The sequence below is a fragment of the Physeter macrocephalus genome, chromosome 8 (assembly GCF_002837175.3).
Source record: "Physeter macrocephalus isolate SW-GA chromosome 8, ASM283717v5, whole genome shotgun sequence".
In the NCBI taxonomy this organism is placed as follows: domain Eukaryota; kingdom Metazoa; phylum Chordata; class Mammalia; order Artiodactyla; family Physeteridae; genus Physeter; species Physeter macrocephalus.
The window spans coordinates 46,993,661-47,012,679 of NC_041221.1; the positions used below are offsets into that span (position 1 = coordinate 46,993,661).

A 19,019-nucleotide genomic window follows, 5' to 3' on the forward strand; every position below is an offset into this window, starting at 1 on the left:
AACTGACCTAGAGACAGCCGTGAAGATATTGAGGTTCTGGATCTAGTCATGTGGAAGTAGCTGTATATTTGGACTTCTTAGTTTTGAGGGCCAATAAATTCTTTGTTTGCTTAAACTAACTTGAGATTCTTGTTATTTCTGTCAACTTCAGTGGAGTCCTTGTACATCACACCAGGAATCTGAAATTTCTTCTGAAGGAGAAGCTGGGGGTATAATATATTTAGGTTTACTTTTTAAAAAGAAAACTCTGACTTTAGTGCAGGGAAAAAATGAAGATGGGGTCCAATTAGAGGGGGGAAAACCACTTAGACACTATTGTAAGCATCCATGCGAAATAGGGTACCTGATTAAACTCTAAAAAACTAAAATAGTGAGGTAACTGGACAGATATTTCTTCATCAAGTAAATAGACTTGCTTAGAAATTGGTGACTAACTGGATTTGGAGGGAGGGGAGGGAATTTAAAGATGAGACCTGTATTTCTGATTTGAGTAATTAGATGATAAAGACAGGTAGAAAATAGAGGAGGAATGGGAGGAGGCAAAGGGCAGAGAGATAGAGGAATGAGTGCAGATTTGGTCACATTTTGAATGAGGATCTTTGGCAGTCATTCAAGTGGAAATGTTGATTACACAAGTAGACACTCAGGTGTGGGCTGCAGATATGATAGTCCTAGTTCCCACATGGCAAAGTGATTAAACTTTAAAAGAGTTATTCTTCCTGCTAATAGGAGCTGCCAAAATACAAGAAGCATAGCTGAGTTCGAAAACAAATGTTTAATTTCAAACATGCCATAATGCAGAAATGTTTATTTGAAATGAAAAAGAGTAAAAATAGTATTTTAACTAATATGTGAAGCAGAACAACAAAACTGAATAGATTACATTAGTTCTTACAAATTTTTGGATTTAAAAAAGTCTTATCATTTAGCTTCAATCTCCTTATGAGGAAACTTTCCTTATGAGGAAAATAAAACTTCAAAGAGTTTAAATGATTTACTAGAAGACTCAAAAATATTCTGCAAAATTTTTTTATTATTAAGAGAATTTAAATGAAAAAACTGATAGAAAAGGAAAGGAAAGCATGTGCCTTTCATGACCTTCAGATTCAATGTTCTATTTCTTTATTTTCCTGATACAACTGTATCACTATCATAATTTCCCCCTCATGAATAAGAGGGAAAAAGATGGAGGTGGGAAGTATCCAGAGGAAGAGAATGAGTAATATGTGAGTTCTGAGATGAAATCAACTATAAAACATATAAGTGGAGGAAGTTTATGTGGTTAGCAGAGAGGTTTTCAATGAACAAGTCACTAGTAAGTCCAGGTATATTATACTAAAGAAATGCTGAACATACATTTCATGAATTTCAGGATCAATATCCCATACCTTGTACAGTTAACTCAAAATAGATTTTTCTCTTTCCTAAACATTTTGCCATACTAAAATGATCTGTCTAAAATATAAATATGTCAAAACCAAGACTTTCAGTGACTCCTCACTGCCTACAATGAATGCACTGTTTCATACGTTCCACTTATTATTCACTGCCTATATATGTTTAATAGTCACTATAAAGAAATACTGTGTTGAATGAACACCAAATACAAAGTGTATAAATGAAGTGGATGAATGTGCTAGAACAATGCTACTCCAAGTCTGATCCACTTACCAGTTTCATCATCACATTGAAGGTGGAATATCTGTTTTAACAGGCTATCGAAGTGATTCTTATGCATGTTCAAGTTTTAGAAACACTGTTCTAGACAACTAAAAAGAAGGAGGGGATCTTAATTTCTCTTAGAAATCTTACCACCCTCCAAAGGATACTGAAAACATCTGCTGTGTGGTTAGAATTCTTAAACCCTCTCAAAAGATGTCATGTAAACGAAAGAAACAGGGTTCAGATTTCTGATTCTTAAGGACCATTTAGCCACATTAGCCCTAATGAAAGATGTAGCTTCATTATTTTCAGTTCAGTATACTTAACATATATTAATGTGCTTATATGTAAATGTGCTTAAAACAAAAACATGCAGCAGAACTGGAGTTGTGGCTAAGTACAGCATTTAAGCAAGACTTTCATTTTAAGTAGACATGACAGAATTTTAAATTTACAGAATTAACAATGTGTAGCATATATTCATTTTACATATTCAAAAAATCTAAACTTAGGGAACTGAAAAGCTGAAAAACATGAGAGGTAGTGGTACCTAATGAGTGGTATTTTGACATTCTATTAAATATTATAAATTAGAAGATTATAGGAGAAAGGGAGTTAAATTCTAAGAGAATACAGAAAGGGCAACCCATGGTCTTGGGATAAATATAAAAGTGGAAGGAAAAATATTTTCAAAATGTATTTTGAAAATTGTTATACATTAGTGACAATAGGTAGAAGGTAATTACTCTTGGTAGCATAAAAGGTAAGAGGAAAGGAGTCCATGTTCTTGCTTTTTTGTTAGACCTAGTCATTCCCACTTTTTTCTCCCTCCCTCTTGCCATGACTTGGGGGCACTTGGTTTTGTCATCCTAATTTTGAAGATTAAAAACTATATTACTAACTATTTTGCTCCATATATGGTGTGTCTTGGGTGAACCGTGTGTCGTGGTTATTGATGGGGGAGGGAGGAGGAGGAATCAGATAGGAAGCTCAATCCATAAACTAGTTGTATCCTCTAATGCAATGGTGCTCAAACCTGACATGTACCAGAATGTCCTGAAGGGCTTATTAAAACATAGTGCTGGGACTCATCCCAAAGTTTTGGGTTCAGTAGGTTTGGGACTGGGCTGGAGAATCTGAATTTCTAACAAATTCCCAGATGATGCTGATGTGATAGTTTGGTGTGTACATTTTGAGAACCACTGCTTTAAAGGAAGCAGTAGTCTCAGGCCAAAGAAGAGCTAGGTGAACACTGAGGGAAAACAGCATCTCCCTGCATAGGTTTTTAAGACATAGAACATTAGTTACAAGTTTATCACTTGCTCAAAAAACAACCAGGTGTGTATTACAAGGACTGTAACTGACCAAATCAGTAGTTGGAAGAAATGTCTTTCCAAGGTTAAACCCAAAACCTAAATAACTTTAAAAAAGAGACAGTGTTTATTTGCCTATTTAGGAACTGTTGTAGAATCTAGTATTATGGGACTGGACCTGCTCAGCTAGCCTATTTAAGTTTTGATACTTGAACTAACTGAAAATGAATACTATAAATTCAAAATAAGAGTTTTTTATTTTTTTATCTTTGTGTTAAAATCATAATCTTATTTCATTTGTTTAACCTGATTATTAAAAAACAAAATAGTATTATGTAGTAAAAAAGAATTCACCTGCAAATGTACTGTCTGCTGATACCAGCCACTTATTAAAAACACGTTTCTACTAACATTATTCTTAAATTTATAGCACCTGAAATCTGGACCCAGCTGAGCTTTTATTTTATAGATCAAAATGCATGGATGAAAATACATTACAATAATTAATGAAGCCGTTCTAGTTTAGCCTGAAGAGATTTAAAATTCCCAGTGATGGCCTGTACTGCTACTGAGGAGCTCATAGACTGGAGCTCAACCAGATAACCACAAACAGCATCCAGGCAGAGATTTGTGAATCTTCTCCTGTAATGAAAAAGACACCTGATCAACCATCTACATATTTAGAAACATTTCCTCCTATAGGACTTCCCTTCAACTTCTGCTAACCTTACTTATTATAGTCCCACATGAGAGCAAGGATCATGTGATTAAGTAAATGGAAAATAAATGAAAATAGAGAAGGAAACTCAGGGGGTAGGTGGATTACCACATCACCACCATTTCCCTTTTGAAGATTATTATAATGAGAAGGAGGCAGTAAGGGATGACTCCTTAAATTAATATTATTTACATTCATTTGGCCTTTTCAAACAAATATATCTTGAAATGGCCATTAATATCACAAATACATAATTGAACTTCCTAGGCCACTAATTCAAAGTGAAAGGAGTTTAGGAGTAATTCATTAATTTTATCCTGTCACCTTTAGAAAGACTTCAGGACAAGGGTTGAAAAATGGAAAAAACTCTAACCTTTCATAAATACTGACTGATATCATTCAAATAGTTATTGCAAACATGCACAAGAGCTTAAATCTCCCATACTTCTTTTAGTTTCCATATCGTGCCCCATTGTCTCCAAATTTGTTACCCAGGTATTTATTAGGTGCATTTAAAAGACTCTGGTATATAATAAAGTATATCTAATTCATACTTACCTCTCACAATTTAAAACTTGGCTAGGATTTTCAACATATCTTGTCAATAGTACATGTATACAATCCAAAAGGTGCAGTGGCTTCTTCATTCTGTTCCAGAATGGATCCTATAAAGAAAAAATACATCATGAGTTGTAAGGCAAATTGTGTCAACTGATTTTTTAATCATTTATGTTAGTTAAAATAGTCATCAACGTCCAAAGCAAAATTTACTGATATTAAAATAAGCATTTAATATTATGTGGTTACTAAATTATATATCTGATTATGGTTAATAATGAATAGCACTGAAAACTTCATTGTGATGTTATTTAGGAAGAATATTTGATGTATCGATCCACTGTGTAGAGCATATAAATTTCCTGCTTAGGAACCTGAGGTAAGAGAAGAAAATCCATCTCTTCCTATTGGCTGTGACACCATTTTTACTTTGAACTTATGCAGACTTAATCCGATAGTGTGAATAAGAGACTAAATCAGTAGTCAGAGAATCTTAATTCTAGTTCTGGCTTCATCATTACTAGCCATGTGACTTGGAGCAGGTTATTTAATCTCTCTGCCCTTGTCAGATGTAGTAGAAGATGGGGATACTACTACTTGCTCATTTCCCTCATGGGCTCATTGTGAGTTTTAATGAGATATACAAGTGCCTTGTAAAGCACTGTATGAATGTTTTGACGATGGTACTATAATCATGACTAGTATTAAACTCAATCCAGTTCAACAGGTTTTGTTTGGTTTTTGATCTTAGGATAAAAATTACAAAATATACAGTCCAATAAGGTTAAATATGGTGAGAAAGATCATGAAAAAAAAAATTGAGCCATAATTGACATATAACATTATATTGGTTTCAGGTGTACAATACAGTGATTCACTGTTTGCATTCACTGCAAAATGATCACCATAGTAAGTCTAGTTACCACCCGTCACCATACATAGTTAAATTTTCTTTTCTTGTGGAAAGACCTTTAAGCACTGATATTTTAGATGAGGTTACAGTGAATAAATACACTGATATTTTGTTCCTTTAAAGTAAATGATAATTCTTCATGTATTTAGCCTGTTCCACTAAAAGTAAAGCATATATAATTATGTTTATTAATATTAAAAATATTTGATTTTTATCATGATATATAACAAAGCAACTCTCATTATTGGTTTTAAAAAAGTCTGAAGCATAATTTGCTTAACCAATAAAGCAAATTTCTGATACAACTGTATTAGATGAGATACTTACAAACACACAAGCAAAATACTCTGCTCCTTTATCTAGAAAGTTAATTGATTTAACTAAATTATTTTATTTTATTTAATATTTTCCTTACCCGTGACTTGAACAAGTGATCATATACTTCCAGTAGTCTAGGTAATGGCACTCCAATTTCATTCATTGTCTGTATCACAAAACCCACATCCCAGTTCAAAGTACAAACTTGCTGCTCTAAGAACTGCACAATAAAATCTGGGGAGAGAAAAGGACCAGAAGTTGGGATTGTTAACTTTTTTTTTGCCCCCAGCGTTACTGAGATATAATTGACATGTAACACTGTCTAAGTTTAAGGTATAAATGTGATAATTTGATACACATACATATTACAAAATGTTTTCCACAATAAGGTTAGTTACCATGTCCTTCACCTCATATAATTACCGTTTTTTTGTTGTTGTAGAATTGTTAACTCTTGATTCTAAAAAGTAGGCCTTACTCATAATTGAACAGTATCTACAGGAAAATTTTTTAAAAAACAATTTAAAAAATTCTTTTAATAAAAAATAAGGCATATACCGAAACATAGGCAAACCTATAGAGATAGAAAGTAGAACAGTGGTTGCCTAGGGCTGAAGGTGGATATAATTTCTTTTTTGGGGTGATGAAAATGGTCTAAATTTAATTGTGATGATGGTTGCACAACTCTGTAAATAAGCTAAAACCATTCAATTACACACTTTAAAGCTATTAGAGAAAAAACTTATTATAGTGAATTTGGAAAACAGCAAAAGAACAAGACAAAAATAGACACCATTCACAATTCCACTATTGGAGAGGACCCACTGATAATATTTAATATCTTGAAATACTATATCTTCAATTTAACAGCTTTTCAGAAAAGAAGCACTACTGCATCTAGATTTTAGAAATATTAAATGTAATATTCATAAGATTCATAAGTTATTTATTTTGATGATTCTAATTGTGGTCCCAGTCTCATTTTTTACTACCTGTTACATCGTAAATAAGATTTTTTGTTTTAAATTTATTTATTGATTGATTGTTGCATTGGGTCTTCGTTGCTGTGCGTGGGCTTTCTCTAGTTGCGTCCAGCGGGGGCTACTCTTCGTTGCGGTGCGTGGGCTTCTCATAGCAGGGGCTTCTCTTGTTGGGGCTCATGGGCTCTAGCGTGCAGGCTCAGTAGTTGTGGCACAGGGGCTTATTTGCTCTGCGGCATGTGGCATCTTCCTGGACCAGGGATCGAACGCATGTCCTGTGCATTGGCAGGCGCATTCTTAACCACTGTGCCACCAGGGAAGTTCCATAAATAAGATCTTAACAGTAACAATCAAATTCTTATTTATGGTACCTAAAATCTGAGACTGACCAATGTGAGTAACCATGGGCAAGAGGAGTCACTGAAAAAAGTGCCACTGAACCTGCATCTCCCCTACAAGTTACCATACAGAGATTCTGGAAAGGTAATAAAAATTCTAAAGACTCATTCTGTTCTAGTTTGAAGCCCCCTGGAACCTGTTGGCCATTGAGAGAGTGATAGAAAAAGGAAGGCCTCTTCTACCCTTAATTTTATTGCGCTCAACAATTAAAAATCTTAAGTCAAAGCAGAAATACCCTCAAAAGGGATTGTGTACAATGTGGCCTTTTTGCTATTAAAATTGTCCGGTTTCACACACTCATAAGACATATATATACAGTTGCTCTTTATTTTCTCTTTGATTTAACTAAATTATTTTATTTTATTTAATATTTTCCTTACCCGTGACTTGAACAAGTGATCATATACTTCCAGTAGTCTAGGTAATGGCACTCCAATTTCATTCATTGTCTGTATCACAAAACCCACATCCCAGTTCAAAGTACAAACTTGCTGCTCTAAGAACTGCACAATAAAATCTGGGGAGAGAAAAGGACCAGAAGTTGGGATTGTTAACTTTTTTTTTGCCCCCAGCGTTACTGAGATATAATTGACATGTAACACTGTCTAAGTTTAAGGTATAAATGTGATAATTTGATACACATACATATTACAAAATGTTTTCCACAATAAGGTTAGTTACCATGTCCTTCACCTCATATAATTACCGTTTTTTTGTTGTTGTAGAATTGTTAACTCTTGATTCTAAAAAGTAGGCCTTACTCATAATTGAACAGTATCTACAGGAAAATTTTTTAAAAAACAATTTAAAAAATTCTTTTAATAAAAAATAAGGCATATACCGAAACATAGGCAAACCTATAGAGATAGAAAGTAGAACAGTGGTTGCCTAGGGCTGAAGGTGGATATAATTTCTTTTTTGGGGTGATGAAAATGGTCTAAATTTAATTGTGATGATGGTTGCACAACTCTGTAAATAAGCTAAAACCATTCAATTACACACTTTAAAGCTATTAGAGAAAAAACTTATTATAGTGAATTTGGAAAACAGCAAAAGAACAAGACAAAAATAGACACCATTCACAATTCCACTATTGGAGAGGACCCACTGATAATATTTAATATCTTGAAATACTATATCTTCAATTTAACAGCTTTTCAGAAAAGAAGCACTACTGCATCTAGATTTTAGAAATATTAAATGTAATATTCATAAGATTCATAAGTTATTTATTTTGATGATTCTAATTGTGGTCCCAGTCTCATTTTTTACTACCTGTTACATCGTAAATAAGATTTTTTGTTTTAAATTTATTTATTGATTGATTGTTGCATTGGGTCTTCGTTGCTGTGCGTGGGCTTTCTCTAGTTGCGTCCAGCGGGGGCTACTCTTCGTTGCGGTGCGTGGGCTTCTCATAGCAGGGGCTTCTCTTGTTGGGGCTCATGGGCTCTAGCGTGCAGGCTCAGTAGTTGTGGCACAGGGGCTTATTTGCTCTGCGGCATGTGGCATCTTCCTGGACCAGGGATCGAACGCATGTCCTGTGCATTGGCAGGCGCATTCTTAACCACTGTGCCACCAGGGAAGTTCCATAAATAAGATCTTAACAGTAACAATCAAATTCTTATTTATGGTACCTAAAATCTGAGACTGACCAATGTGAGTAACCATGGGCAAGAGGAGTCACTGAAAAAAGTGCCACTGAACCTGCATCTCCCCTACAAGTTACCATACAGAGATTCTGGAAAGGTAATAAAAATTCTAAAGACTCATTCTGTTCTAGTTTGAAGCCCCCTGGAACCTGTTGGCCATTGAGAGAGTGATAGAAAAAGGAAGGCCTCTTCTACCCTTAATTTTATTGCGCTCAACAATTAAAAATCTTAAGTCAAAGCAGAAATACCCTCAAAAGGGATTGTGTACAATGTGGCCTTTTTGCTATTAAAATTGTCCGGTTTCACACACTCATAAGACATATATATACAGTTGCTCTTTATTTTCTCTTTATTTTCCTGATCAATGAAATGGCATGGCAGTTTTTTTTTTTTGGCTTGGCAGTTTTTAATACTGTACTTACAAGAAATAAGAGTATGATTATAATAGTTTTATTTTACCATGTCCAGGGAATAAACCCTAAATCAGAGGTCTATAAACAAGTCTGGGTCTTCATATTTTAAAAACAATTTGATGTTATGTTATAAGCATTTTTCATGTTTCTCAACATTTTTCAAAAACACAAAGTGCTTATTTAACATTCTATTGTATGAATATATTTATGTTGAGTCTATTGTTTTACAACCAAAGAAGACATTATAGGTTGGCAAATGGCTTATAACAGAGTCTCCTACATAAGAAATAGTCAGTATATCTGGTTAAGAAAGGAGTTCACAAAAATTACATTTTTAACACAACTACTTGCTATTTTAAAGAAAAATATGCCCCCAATATAATAGGGGGCAGCTGAATCAATCACAGATCATCCATGCACAAAAACATCAGCTATTTTTCCCTTCTCTTCAAGCGTGTATAGGGTTACCAATAATATAATCACTATGGTCTGTTAGTCAGACTATCCCAAGATAGATATATCAACTTGGAAGGTCAAGCAAAGAGAGTTTCATACCCAACTATTCATCAACAAATTCTGCTATTCTTTGGAGGTGTTTCTTTCTGGAGAGGTAGAATGAAACTGCAGAGCTAATAAATAGCAACAACAAAATGATTTTGCCCTACAAACCATTATTTTTCCATGTCAATGAAGAAAACCATCAAAACAAAAAGATAAAAGCCCCATGACCATAGCTAAGGTTATGGCTTACCGAGAGGAAAGAAACGAGGTGTGCCGGCATACATCTTGCCAAGGAGCACAATCTTGAGACTAAGAGCATGCATCCTGTCTGGGGAGCTCAACGTCACACTTTCATTCAGTTCTGTAAGAAAGAGACATGTCATTAGAAACCCAAACTGTTTTTATTGTGAAAATTTTAAATTGACTATTTTATTCTGTTTCAAGGTACAAAATACTACAACTTGTATGCACGTTAATATAATGAGCAGATTCTGTGTTTCTGTTACTGTCTGATATACTTTCCACTTACCAGGGCACTAGTTATGAGATTCCGAGCTAAGTGTCTCAGAATCTCTTATTAAGCAGTATAAACCACAAAAATGACACATCTTTTCTGAGGGTCCTCTCAAATATTTACTGGGATCATTCTCTACAGGATTGCCCTCCACCATATCAAGTACCCTCTACTTGCCTCTGTTTAGGTATATACAATTCTCATGAGCCCTAAATATATGACCGTTAGCAGCTTGCATTCACTCTTCTACTAAGTCACTAAATAACGTACAGCTAATACACCTATAAATGAACACTTACCTTTCTCTATGATATCTTGCCAAAGTGTCTGCACCAGAATAGGGTCTGAATAACCGGCACAATGAATTATTGCAAGTTTACATTCTGCAAGTTTAAATGGGTCAGCAAATTCCCCATAAAGCTGTAGGAGAAAATGCCAACATCCAACCAGAGATTAGTATTCAGAAATTAACAGTGAAGAACTCCCTGAAAGTTAAAAGGAACCAAAGATTTTATCTAAAGTTGCTAAAATATGATACAAAGATGTGATGACATGTAGGTGGTCGTAATGCCAGATTAAGAATGGTAAATGCATGGAAAACACATTTGAACAGATTTCAATACGTGTGCCTTTTTTTTTCTTGGCTGAGAGCAAGATACTGCAATGACATTTCTTTTAGAATTAGTGTTGTCTAAGGTTTGAAAAATCATGGAAATACTGACAAATCTAAAGGTGCTTCAGGGTACTTAGACAAATGTCCACGAATAACTGAAAAAGAAACTGTTCAGAGGGTACAGAGTGGGAGAGGCTTGGAGAGTTAAGCAAAGGTAAATTACTTTTTCAAGAAACAAGGCCATAAAATAGGTGGCCCGAGTTTTAACAAAGCCCCATGTGAGGCTGATAGATTCTTGATAGAAATTGGCCTGGAAAGAGAAACATAGCTTTTTCTAAGAGGGAGATACCACAGTGGTGATGTGTCAGCTCAGTGATGTGCTTCCAAAGATGGCTTATTTTAAACACAAAATAAAATGCAAAAGAAACAAGATAATAGGTAACTATTACAGGAATTTCACTTGCTTTTTTATTACCTTAGTTATGTCCATTAGCTCAGAGTCCAGCTGAGAAATTGCATCCTGTACAGAAGAATGATGGGAATATTGCCTTTGTAGTGTCTCTTGTATCTGAAGTTGGATCCTAGCAACCTAGTTCAGGTAGAAAAAAATCAAATCTTAAGTTCCTCATGATAAATCACCAGGTACTTGAAGGAATGACTCCTAGTATCTGACTTTCAGTTTGTTAAAATAAAAATAATATATAAATAACAGCATAGTGACTACAGTTAATCATACTGTGTTGCATATTTTGAAAGTTGCTAAGAGAGGTCTTAAAAAGTCCTCATCACAAGAAAATAAATTTTTTTGTAATCATTTATGGTGACAGATGCTAACTAGACTTACTGTGGTGATCATTTTGCAATATACAGAAAAATTTAATCATTATGTTGTATACCTTAGCAACTGTTATATGTCAATTCTACCCAAATTTTAAAAAACGTATAAATAAAGACTTATCATAACAGACTAGCAACCCTTCATTACAACATAGAAGATTACACAGGGACTGTGCTGTGACAGAGAGCCTTTGCTACTCACCAACACCTGTTTCGCCCATGATTATAGCCAGACAAAATGGCCAGCCTCTACTTCTCGGCCTGCTCTGCTAGGAGTATGGCCGTAAGACTAGGTTCTCGTCAAAGGAATGTGAACAGAAGTACAGTATGCCACTTCAGGGTTGAGGTTTTTTAAGAGTGAATGTGCTTCTTACATGCTCTTTTCACCCTTCCTCCCTTTGATCAAAGAAAAAGGTAAGGCCATTGGAATGGTAGAGCCAGAAAACAGAACTTGGGAACGGACATCAACCAAGTGGAAGAAAGCCACATGCCAATCAGGAACACCAACTCTGGATTTTGTGAATGAGAAACAAGCTTTTGTATGTGGACCATTATACAGTTTTGTGTCTCTTAGTAAAGGCAGTTTAGCTGACTCTACACATCTACTTATTAGTCTCCAGAATAAACGGTGAATGTGACATAATCTGCTTGGTGTTAAAATAAATCTTTAGAAATGCCATAGAGAAAACTTTTAGATTACAGCAATGTCCTAGGACCCAAATGCTGTATCATTAAAATCTTTTAAAAGATTTATATATAAATATGAAAAGAAAAAAAGAAGGCATAAGAGATTAAAATTAATACTGACTGCTACAGACCTATTATTTACTAGGGGAAGAGAGGAGGTGGACTAACACGTGGCTACTAATCAATGTGGATAAGACTTAAGTGTTGTTAGCACTTACTTCCATTTTTTCTTCTAATTCATGAAGGAATTCACCATCTGCAGCTATTGATGAAATGGCAGTGGAACTTTTGGCACTAAGAATGGCACGAGCAATGTACTCTAGTCGCTGCTGAAGTGAAATTTCTGTGCTGGGGGGAAAATACTTATTTTTATTCATGTGAATTCTTAAGGATCCAATATACATATATATCAGCTATGATGTACTATTTATGCCAAATTAACATAAAAGGCCATTTGAAACTTGAAAAATTAGAGGATTTCTAATAAAAGAGATCCACAATTTAAGTCAACACATAAATACTTATGTTTACATCCAAAAAGTAACTTGCTATTTTAAAACTTCAGTATATTAAAACTTGGATTATTCTAAAATTAAATCAAACTTTTTATTATTCCTCATATTCTTCACTTCTCTACCTTAATGTGGCAAATACTACATTTCATTTTCCACACAACAACTAGAGTGACCTCTTAAAAACAAAAATCAGATCACGTCACATGCTTTCTTAAGACCCTCCAATCTCCTTTACCTACTCCTCCAACCTCATCTCATTCCTCCCTTGTTCACCATTTCCAACCCCACTGGCTTTCTTTTCTGTACCCTAAACATGAAAAACTTAAATCTGATGCAGTGCCTCTTCAGAGACCATTGCTTCTGTGCTTAAACCGCTTCCTCCATTTCTTTAATAGCTGCCTCTTCCTGTCATTTGAGAATCAATTTTAATGACAATTTGTCTGAGGCCTTCTCTGACCAATCTTAACTAAAGCAGCTCCCCATTCCACAAGGCACTTTCTACTGTAATAGCCTGTTTTTATTGTATTTATAGAATCTGAACTTGTCTGTCTATGGTCTTTGCCCACTAGAATGAGAGCTCCTTAGGAGGAGGGATGGTGTCTATCTTGTTCACTACTCCCTTCCTCAATGCCTTGAATCATCACTGGTACTCAAAATCTATTTGCTGGCTGATTGACTGACAGGTGTCAGAAAGCCCTAAGCATGTATCCACCTCCATGATTACCATCTTCAGTCCTTTCTAATCCTCTATGTCCATCAGACCTGGTTCTTTGACATTATAAAGCAACTTGGCATTAAAAACAAACATACTAACTCATTTAGTTGTTGGCAACCCCTCAGATCAACCAGTATTAAATGAAACTTTTGATATCCCCATTAATGCCAATCTGAATCAGGAAAAAAATGACTTTCTTTTACTTTCAGAGAAGGTCTTACTTAAAAAACTGTCCTTCTACATAGTTATGGCTCCTATAAGTTTTCCCCTTCTAAAAAGAAACCGAAAGAAAGGATTAACTCCTTTCTCCTATCTTGCAAAGTACGTGTGTGGATGGATGACAGGTAATTAGCACTGACCATCTCTTAAGATCAAATATAAAGGACTCTACCTTTAGGAGCTTTGCTTCTAAAAGGCTTTCCTTTACCTCCCCTCTCATCTCTTAAAAAAAACCCACTTGAAACAAACAATTTAAACATGAGTAATATTTCTAAATTATTTAAAGTAGAACATTCTATAGCCGCCAACTTACTTGGTGCAGCCACATATGTAAAAAGAGTGTCGTGAGGGCTTCCCTGGTAGCGCAGTGGTTAAGAATCCACCTGCCAACGCAGGGGACACGGATTTGAGCCCTGGTCTGGGAAGATCCCACATGCCGCGGAGCAACTAAGCCCGTGCACCACAACTACTGAGCCTGTGCTCTAGAACCCATGAGCCACTACTGAAACCTGTGTGCCTAGAGCCCGTGCTCCAAAACAAGAGAAGCCACTGAAATGAGAAGCCCGTGCACTGCAACGAAGAGTATCCCCCCGCTCGCCACAACTAGAGAAAGCCCGCACACAGCAACAAAGACCCAATGCAGCCAAAGATAAATAAATAAATAATAAATTTAAAAAAAAAGTGTAGTGAGAAAGAGTAACATAAAAGTCGGAAAAAGATTTTATTGTGGAAAGAAATGGTAAGCTGAGAGCTGGTAAGACGTATAGGGTCTCTCACATGAGGAGGAAATTAGGTTATGTGTTTGTGTATGAAGTAGATATGGACAATGAGCACTGTTCTTGAAAGTTAAGAGGATTTCTGAATATTTTATAACAAGAATATAGTAACTGTTATAACAAGGAACAAGGTCAGTCAATATTAATGAAAGGGCAAATAAGAGCCACTCTAGGGGGCTTCCGTGGTGGCTTAGTGGTTAAGAATCCACCTGCCAACGCAGGGGAAATGGGTTTGAGCCCTGGTCCGGGAAGATCCCACGTGCCGCGGAGCAACTAAGCCCGTGTGCCACAACTACTGAACCTGCGCTCTAGAGCCGTGTGCCACAACTACTGAAGCCCGCGCACCTAGAGCCCGTGCTCCGCAACGAGAGAAGCCACCGCAATGAGAAGCCCGCGCACCACAACAAAGAGTAGTCCTCGGTCGCCGCAACTAGAGAAAGCCTGTGTGCAGCAACAAAGACCCAACACAGCCAAAAATAAATAAATAAGTGTGTGTGTGTGTGTGTGTGTGTGTGTGTGTGTGTATGTATATATATATATATATATATATATATATATATATATATATATAAAAAGAGCCACTCTAGGGAATTCCCTGGCAGTCCAGTGGTTAGGACCCTGCGCTTCCACTGCAGGGGGCCCAGGTTCGATCCCTGGTTGGGGAACCGGTATCCTGCAAGCCGCAAGGTGAGGCCAAAAAAAAAAAAAGAGCCACTCTAACATTGAAAGCATTGAGCAGCATGACAGAAATGACTAACAAAGATTTGTATAGTAATGGTATCTAGGACACACTAAGAAAAATGACAAGAGTAATCCAGAAATGAGATTCTGAAGGCCTGGATAAGGGCACAGTCCACATGTGCCTCTGAGTACAGAAAATAATAGGCATTCAAACACTGGATAAAGGAATGAATTACATAACCTTAAGACAGAGGTTACAGTGAATTAAATATTTAATAATGCTGTCAATTTTTTTTTTCATTTGAACTTTTATTTTTTTTCTTTTTAAAACATCTTTATTGGAGTATAATTGCTTTACATTGTTGCTTTAGTTTCTGCTGTATAACAAACTGAAGCAGCTATACATATACTTATATCCCCATAGCCCCTCCCTCTCAATTCTTAATTGTACAAAAATGATGAATTGACCAAGGCCTTTACTAGAAACTACATTTTAGGCCTTTACTAGCTTAAATTCCTTTTCTTTCCTTTCATTAAATCAAAGACAAAGAAATTAAAGTCACTTCGATATATGTGACAGAAGATGTATATGAAGGGAACTTATAAAAACCAAATGACTGGGCTTCCCTCATGGCACAGTGGTTAAGAATCTGCCTGCCAATGCAGGGGACACGGGTTCAAGTGCTGGTCCGGGAAGATCCCACAGGCCACGGAGCAACTAAGCCCGTATGCCACAACTACTGAAGTCCGCGAGCCTAGAGTCCATGCTCTGCAACAAGAGAAGCCACTGCAGTGAGAAGCCCATGCATTGCAACGAAGAGTAGCCCCCGCTCGCCACAACTAGAGACAGCCCACGCACAGCAAGGAAGACCCAACACAGCCAAAAATAAAAAAATAAATAAATAAAAAAAGAAAAAAACCCAAATGACTATTATGACCAAAGACAGCAAGAAGACCAAAAATGCCTTGGGCCCATACATGCAATAATTACAACTGCATGAGCACACACACACAGATACACAAACTCTCACACTTGCTATTAGCCATATCTGGGTGATTTAAGTAACCATTCTGATTAACTTGGTTTAATAACAACCTTGTCTCAAACACCTCCTTGTCCTAACTTAACCAATCTCCAGATTTTAGAAATAGCACTGCACTATTGTGGCAAAGAAAATTCCAAATGAAAAGAGGGTCAAATTAATGATCTGTCCAAAATTTTAAGTTGTCTTTTGATACGACAATCTAATTAGAAATTTCAATGCACTCTTTAACAGGATTCTTTTTTTTTTTTTTTTTTTTTTGCGGTACGTGGGCCTCTCACTGTTGTGGCCTCTCCCGTTGCGGAGCACAGGCTCCCGACGCGCACGCTCAGCGGCCATGGCTCATGGGCCTAGCTGCTCCGCGGCATGTGGGATCTTCCCAGACCGGGGTACAAACCCGTGTCCCCTGCATCGGCAGGCAGACTCTCAACCACTGCGCCACCAGGGAAGCCCTCTTTAACAGGATTCTTAACAATTCTCAATATATATGCTCCAAGACCTATTCAGTAATTTAAAGAGAGGAGAGGAAATTAGCCTGGAATTTGTTAAACGTTTAAAATTATAAAGACTTTGAGAAGTATTTTTTGCCCTTTCGTTAAGAATAGTAATTAAGGGACTTCCCTGGTGACGCAGTGGTTAAGACTCCATGCTCCCAAGGCAGAGGGCCCGGGTTCAATCCCTGGTCAGGGAACTAGATCTCACATGCATGCCAGAACTAAAAGTTTGCATGCCACAACTAAGGAGCCAGTGAGCCGAAACTAAGGAGCCCACATGCCACAACTAAGCAGCCCGCCTGCCTCAACTAAGACCCAGTGCAACCAAATAAAAATAAATAAATATTAAAAAAAGAAAAAGAATAGTAATTAATTGCTGTTAACAGGAAAGAATCTAAAGACATACTTTAAAGAAAAGGATTTACAAGACAGTTTGAATAGAGAGTCTACTTAGTAGGAGGTATCTGGTACCTGCTACACATTATTAAAAACAAACAAAAAGAAAACTATAAACTTTAGGTAAATCCAAGTAAAAGCATAAAAATTCTATATATGTATAACCTGAATAAGGTTTTATTTAATATCTGAAATCTGGATGTAACCAGATGTAGCCCAGTTATCAATTATTCATCACAGTGCGAATATTAGGCCATACCTATGCATGTCTGCCAATTTGGATAGGACACGAGCAGCATTGCTAAAACTTCTGTTCTTCTCATAATACCTCCAGAGTAAATCCATGTAACGAACTTTGTTTTGATCAACTTTGGCCATTCGGACTAGATGTGGCTCCAGAAATGGAGAAGCAATCTGGAAATTGTAAAGTTACTCAGAAACATTTTCTGACTACCCACTAGCTCTTCAGATAGTAAATATATCATTTAATAGGTGTGCCTTGTTTTATGAATACATAAGAAATATTATAATCCAGTAACAGATAAGAGAGGACAATTCTTCTCATTATAAATGATTGTTTTACCACAGTTAATCAAAGAATTGCTATGATAGTTGCATTAGGTTGATAAAAACAATTTATTATAATCCAATTACAAATCTTTTAATAAACTTTGAGAACACAGCTATTGATTCCTAGATTCTGAGCTCAAAAGCATCTTTGCAATTATCAAATACCATATATTCATTTTACAGAATGAGGAACACTATGACTTAGGGTAGTGAAAGGACATTTATTTGTGAAGTGGCTTAATGGCAGAGCTAAGACAAAGTTCAGGTCTCCTAACTCATAATCCATTGATTTTCACCCCACAATATAAACAATCCTAATCAGCTTCTAAATAACAAGAAAACTAGACCAACAGACTACCTTGCTCACTAGGAAAAGGTATTACATTACTTGGCTTTTCACTAACACCTAATGGTTGGTACAGGGTGAAAAACTGAATTTCCTTATGACTATATATGTGCTTAACCCACTGAGTTATGCTACTTAAAAATATAAATTAACAACATTGGTATAAAAAATATTTTTTACCTGTAGCAGTTTATCTGCAAGGTCAGCTTGTATTAGCCAATTATAAAGGGCAATACTAAAGAGTTCATCTTTGGATCTTTGAGACAATTTAAGCATTTGTTCAAACTAAAATAAAGAAAACAGTATAAATTAGCACAGTTAAAGGCTCGACATGACTCCTTAGCCTTATAAGCTTCTGGTAAGAAATCAAGAATCCTTAAATGGTAAGTTCTAAGAGTTACTACCCTTTCCAAGATGGTTATGCCGCCACCACCACACAGAACATCTAAACACAGTGTATTTTCAGAATGAAAGTATGCTATGTCCCTTACATGATGGCCTGCTTCTTCATTACTCAGCATATTGGGATCAGATGACAACACTGGAGGTCCGGGTTTTTTGGGTACGCTGGGAGACTGAGGAGCAGCCTTACTTTGATTTACCAGTTCTTGAAGTGTATCTGTAATACACTTGTAACTGTTTAATCTGAAAAAGAATGAAAAAGGAGCAATTACATGATTTAGTTATCAACTGGTTTATCTTATCTAATTGAAATATAAACTAAAGAGAATTTTGGAGAAAATACACACACACACACACACACACACACACACATACAATTTGGTATTAAAAATAATACAAATCATTAGTTATCTGTTTTATACACAGTATCCATAGTTGAGAACCTACTGTGTAGCACAGTGAACTCTACTCAGTGCTCTGTAGTGACCTAAATGGGAAGGAAATCCAAAAAAGTGGGGATATATGTATACGTATGGCTGATGCACTTTGCTGTACAGTAGAAAGTAACACAACACTGTAAAGCAACTATATTCCAATAAAATTAAAAATAAATAAATAAAAATAAAAACAATACAAATCATATGCTTTTTCAATAGGTTTGAGAAGCACTTGTTTAAAAGGGTAAAGTCATAAAAATGAAACACATCTTAGATTGGTTATATATTTCCTTTACGGACATACTTTTTTTTTTAAAGCAGTCTCTAATAATCTGTGAACATTTAAAAAT

The 19,019-nt window shown here is 35.9% G+C and overlaps 1 protein-coding gene across 2 annotated transcripts in view; it reads right to left on the reverse strand.

Annotated features, from left to right (window-relative positions):
* Nucleotides 1-415: 415 nt before the first annotated feature.
* Nucleotides 416-19,019, reverse strand: part of NUP155 (nucleoporin 155) — a 66,822-nt gene continuing 48,218 nt past the window's right edge. The window contains exons 26-35 of one of the 2 annotated variants that reach the window (XM_024120276.3): nucleotides 18,322-18,475; nucleotides 18,011-18,115; nucleotides 17,174-17,328; nucleotides 12,294-12,423; nucleotides 11,027-11,140; nucleotides 10,238-10,358; nucleotides 9,675-9,785; nucleotides 7,242-7,378; nucleotides 4,252-4,358; nucleotides 416-3,617 (exon numbers count right to left, since the gene is read on the reverse strand). In XM_024120276.3, coding sequence (XP_023976044.1) covers nucleotides 3,479-3,617; nucleotides 4,252-4,358; nucleotides 7,242-7,378; nucleotides 9,675-9,785; nucleotides 10,238-10,358; nucleotides 11,027-11,140; nucleotides 12,294-12,423; nucleotides 17,174-17,328; nucleotides 18,011-18,115; nucleotides 18,322-18,475 — 1,273 coding nt within the window. In that variant the 3' untranslated portion in view covers nucleotides 416-3,478. Of the gene's footprint in view, nucleotides 3,618-4,251; nucleotides 4,359-7,241; nucleotides 7,379-9,674; nucleotides 9,786-10,237; nucleotides 10,359-11,026; nucleotides 11,141-12,293; nucleotides 12,424-17,173; nucleotides 17,329-18,010; nucleotides 18,116-18,321; nucleotides 18,476-19,019 lie in introns of those variants that run through there. The other variant, XR_002891290.3, reaches the window with a different exon arrangement.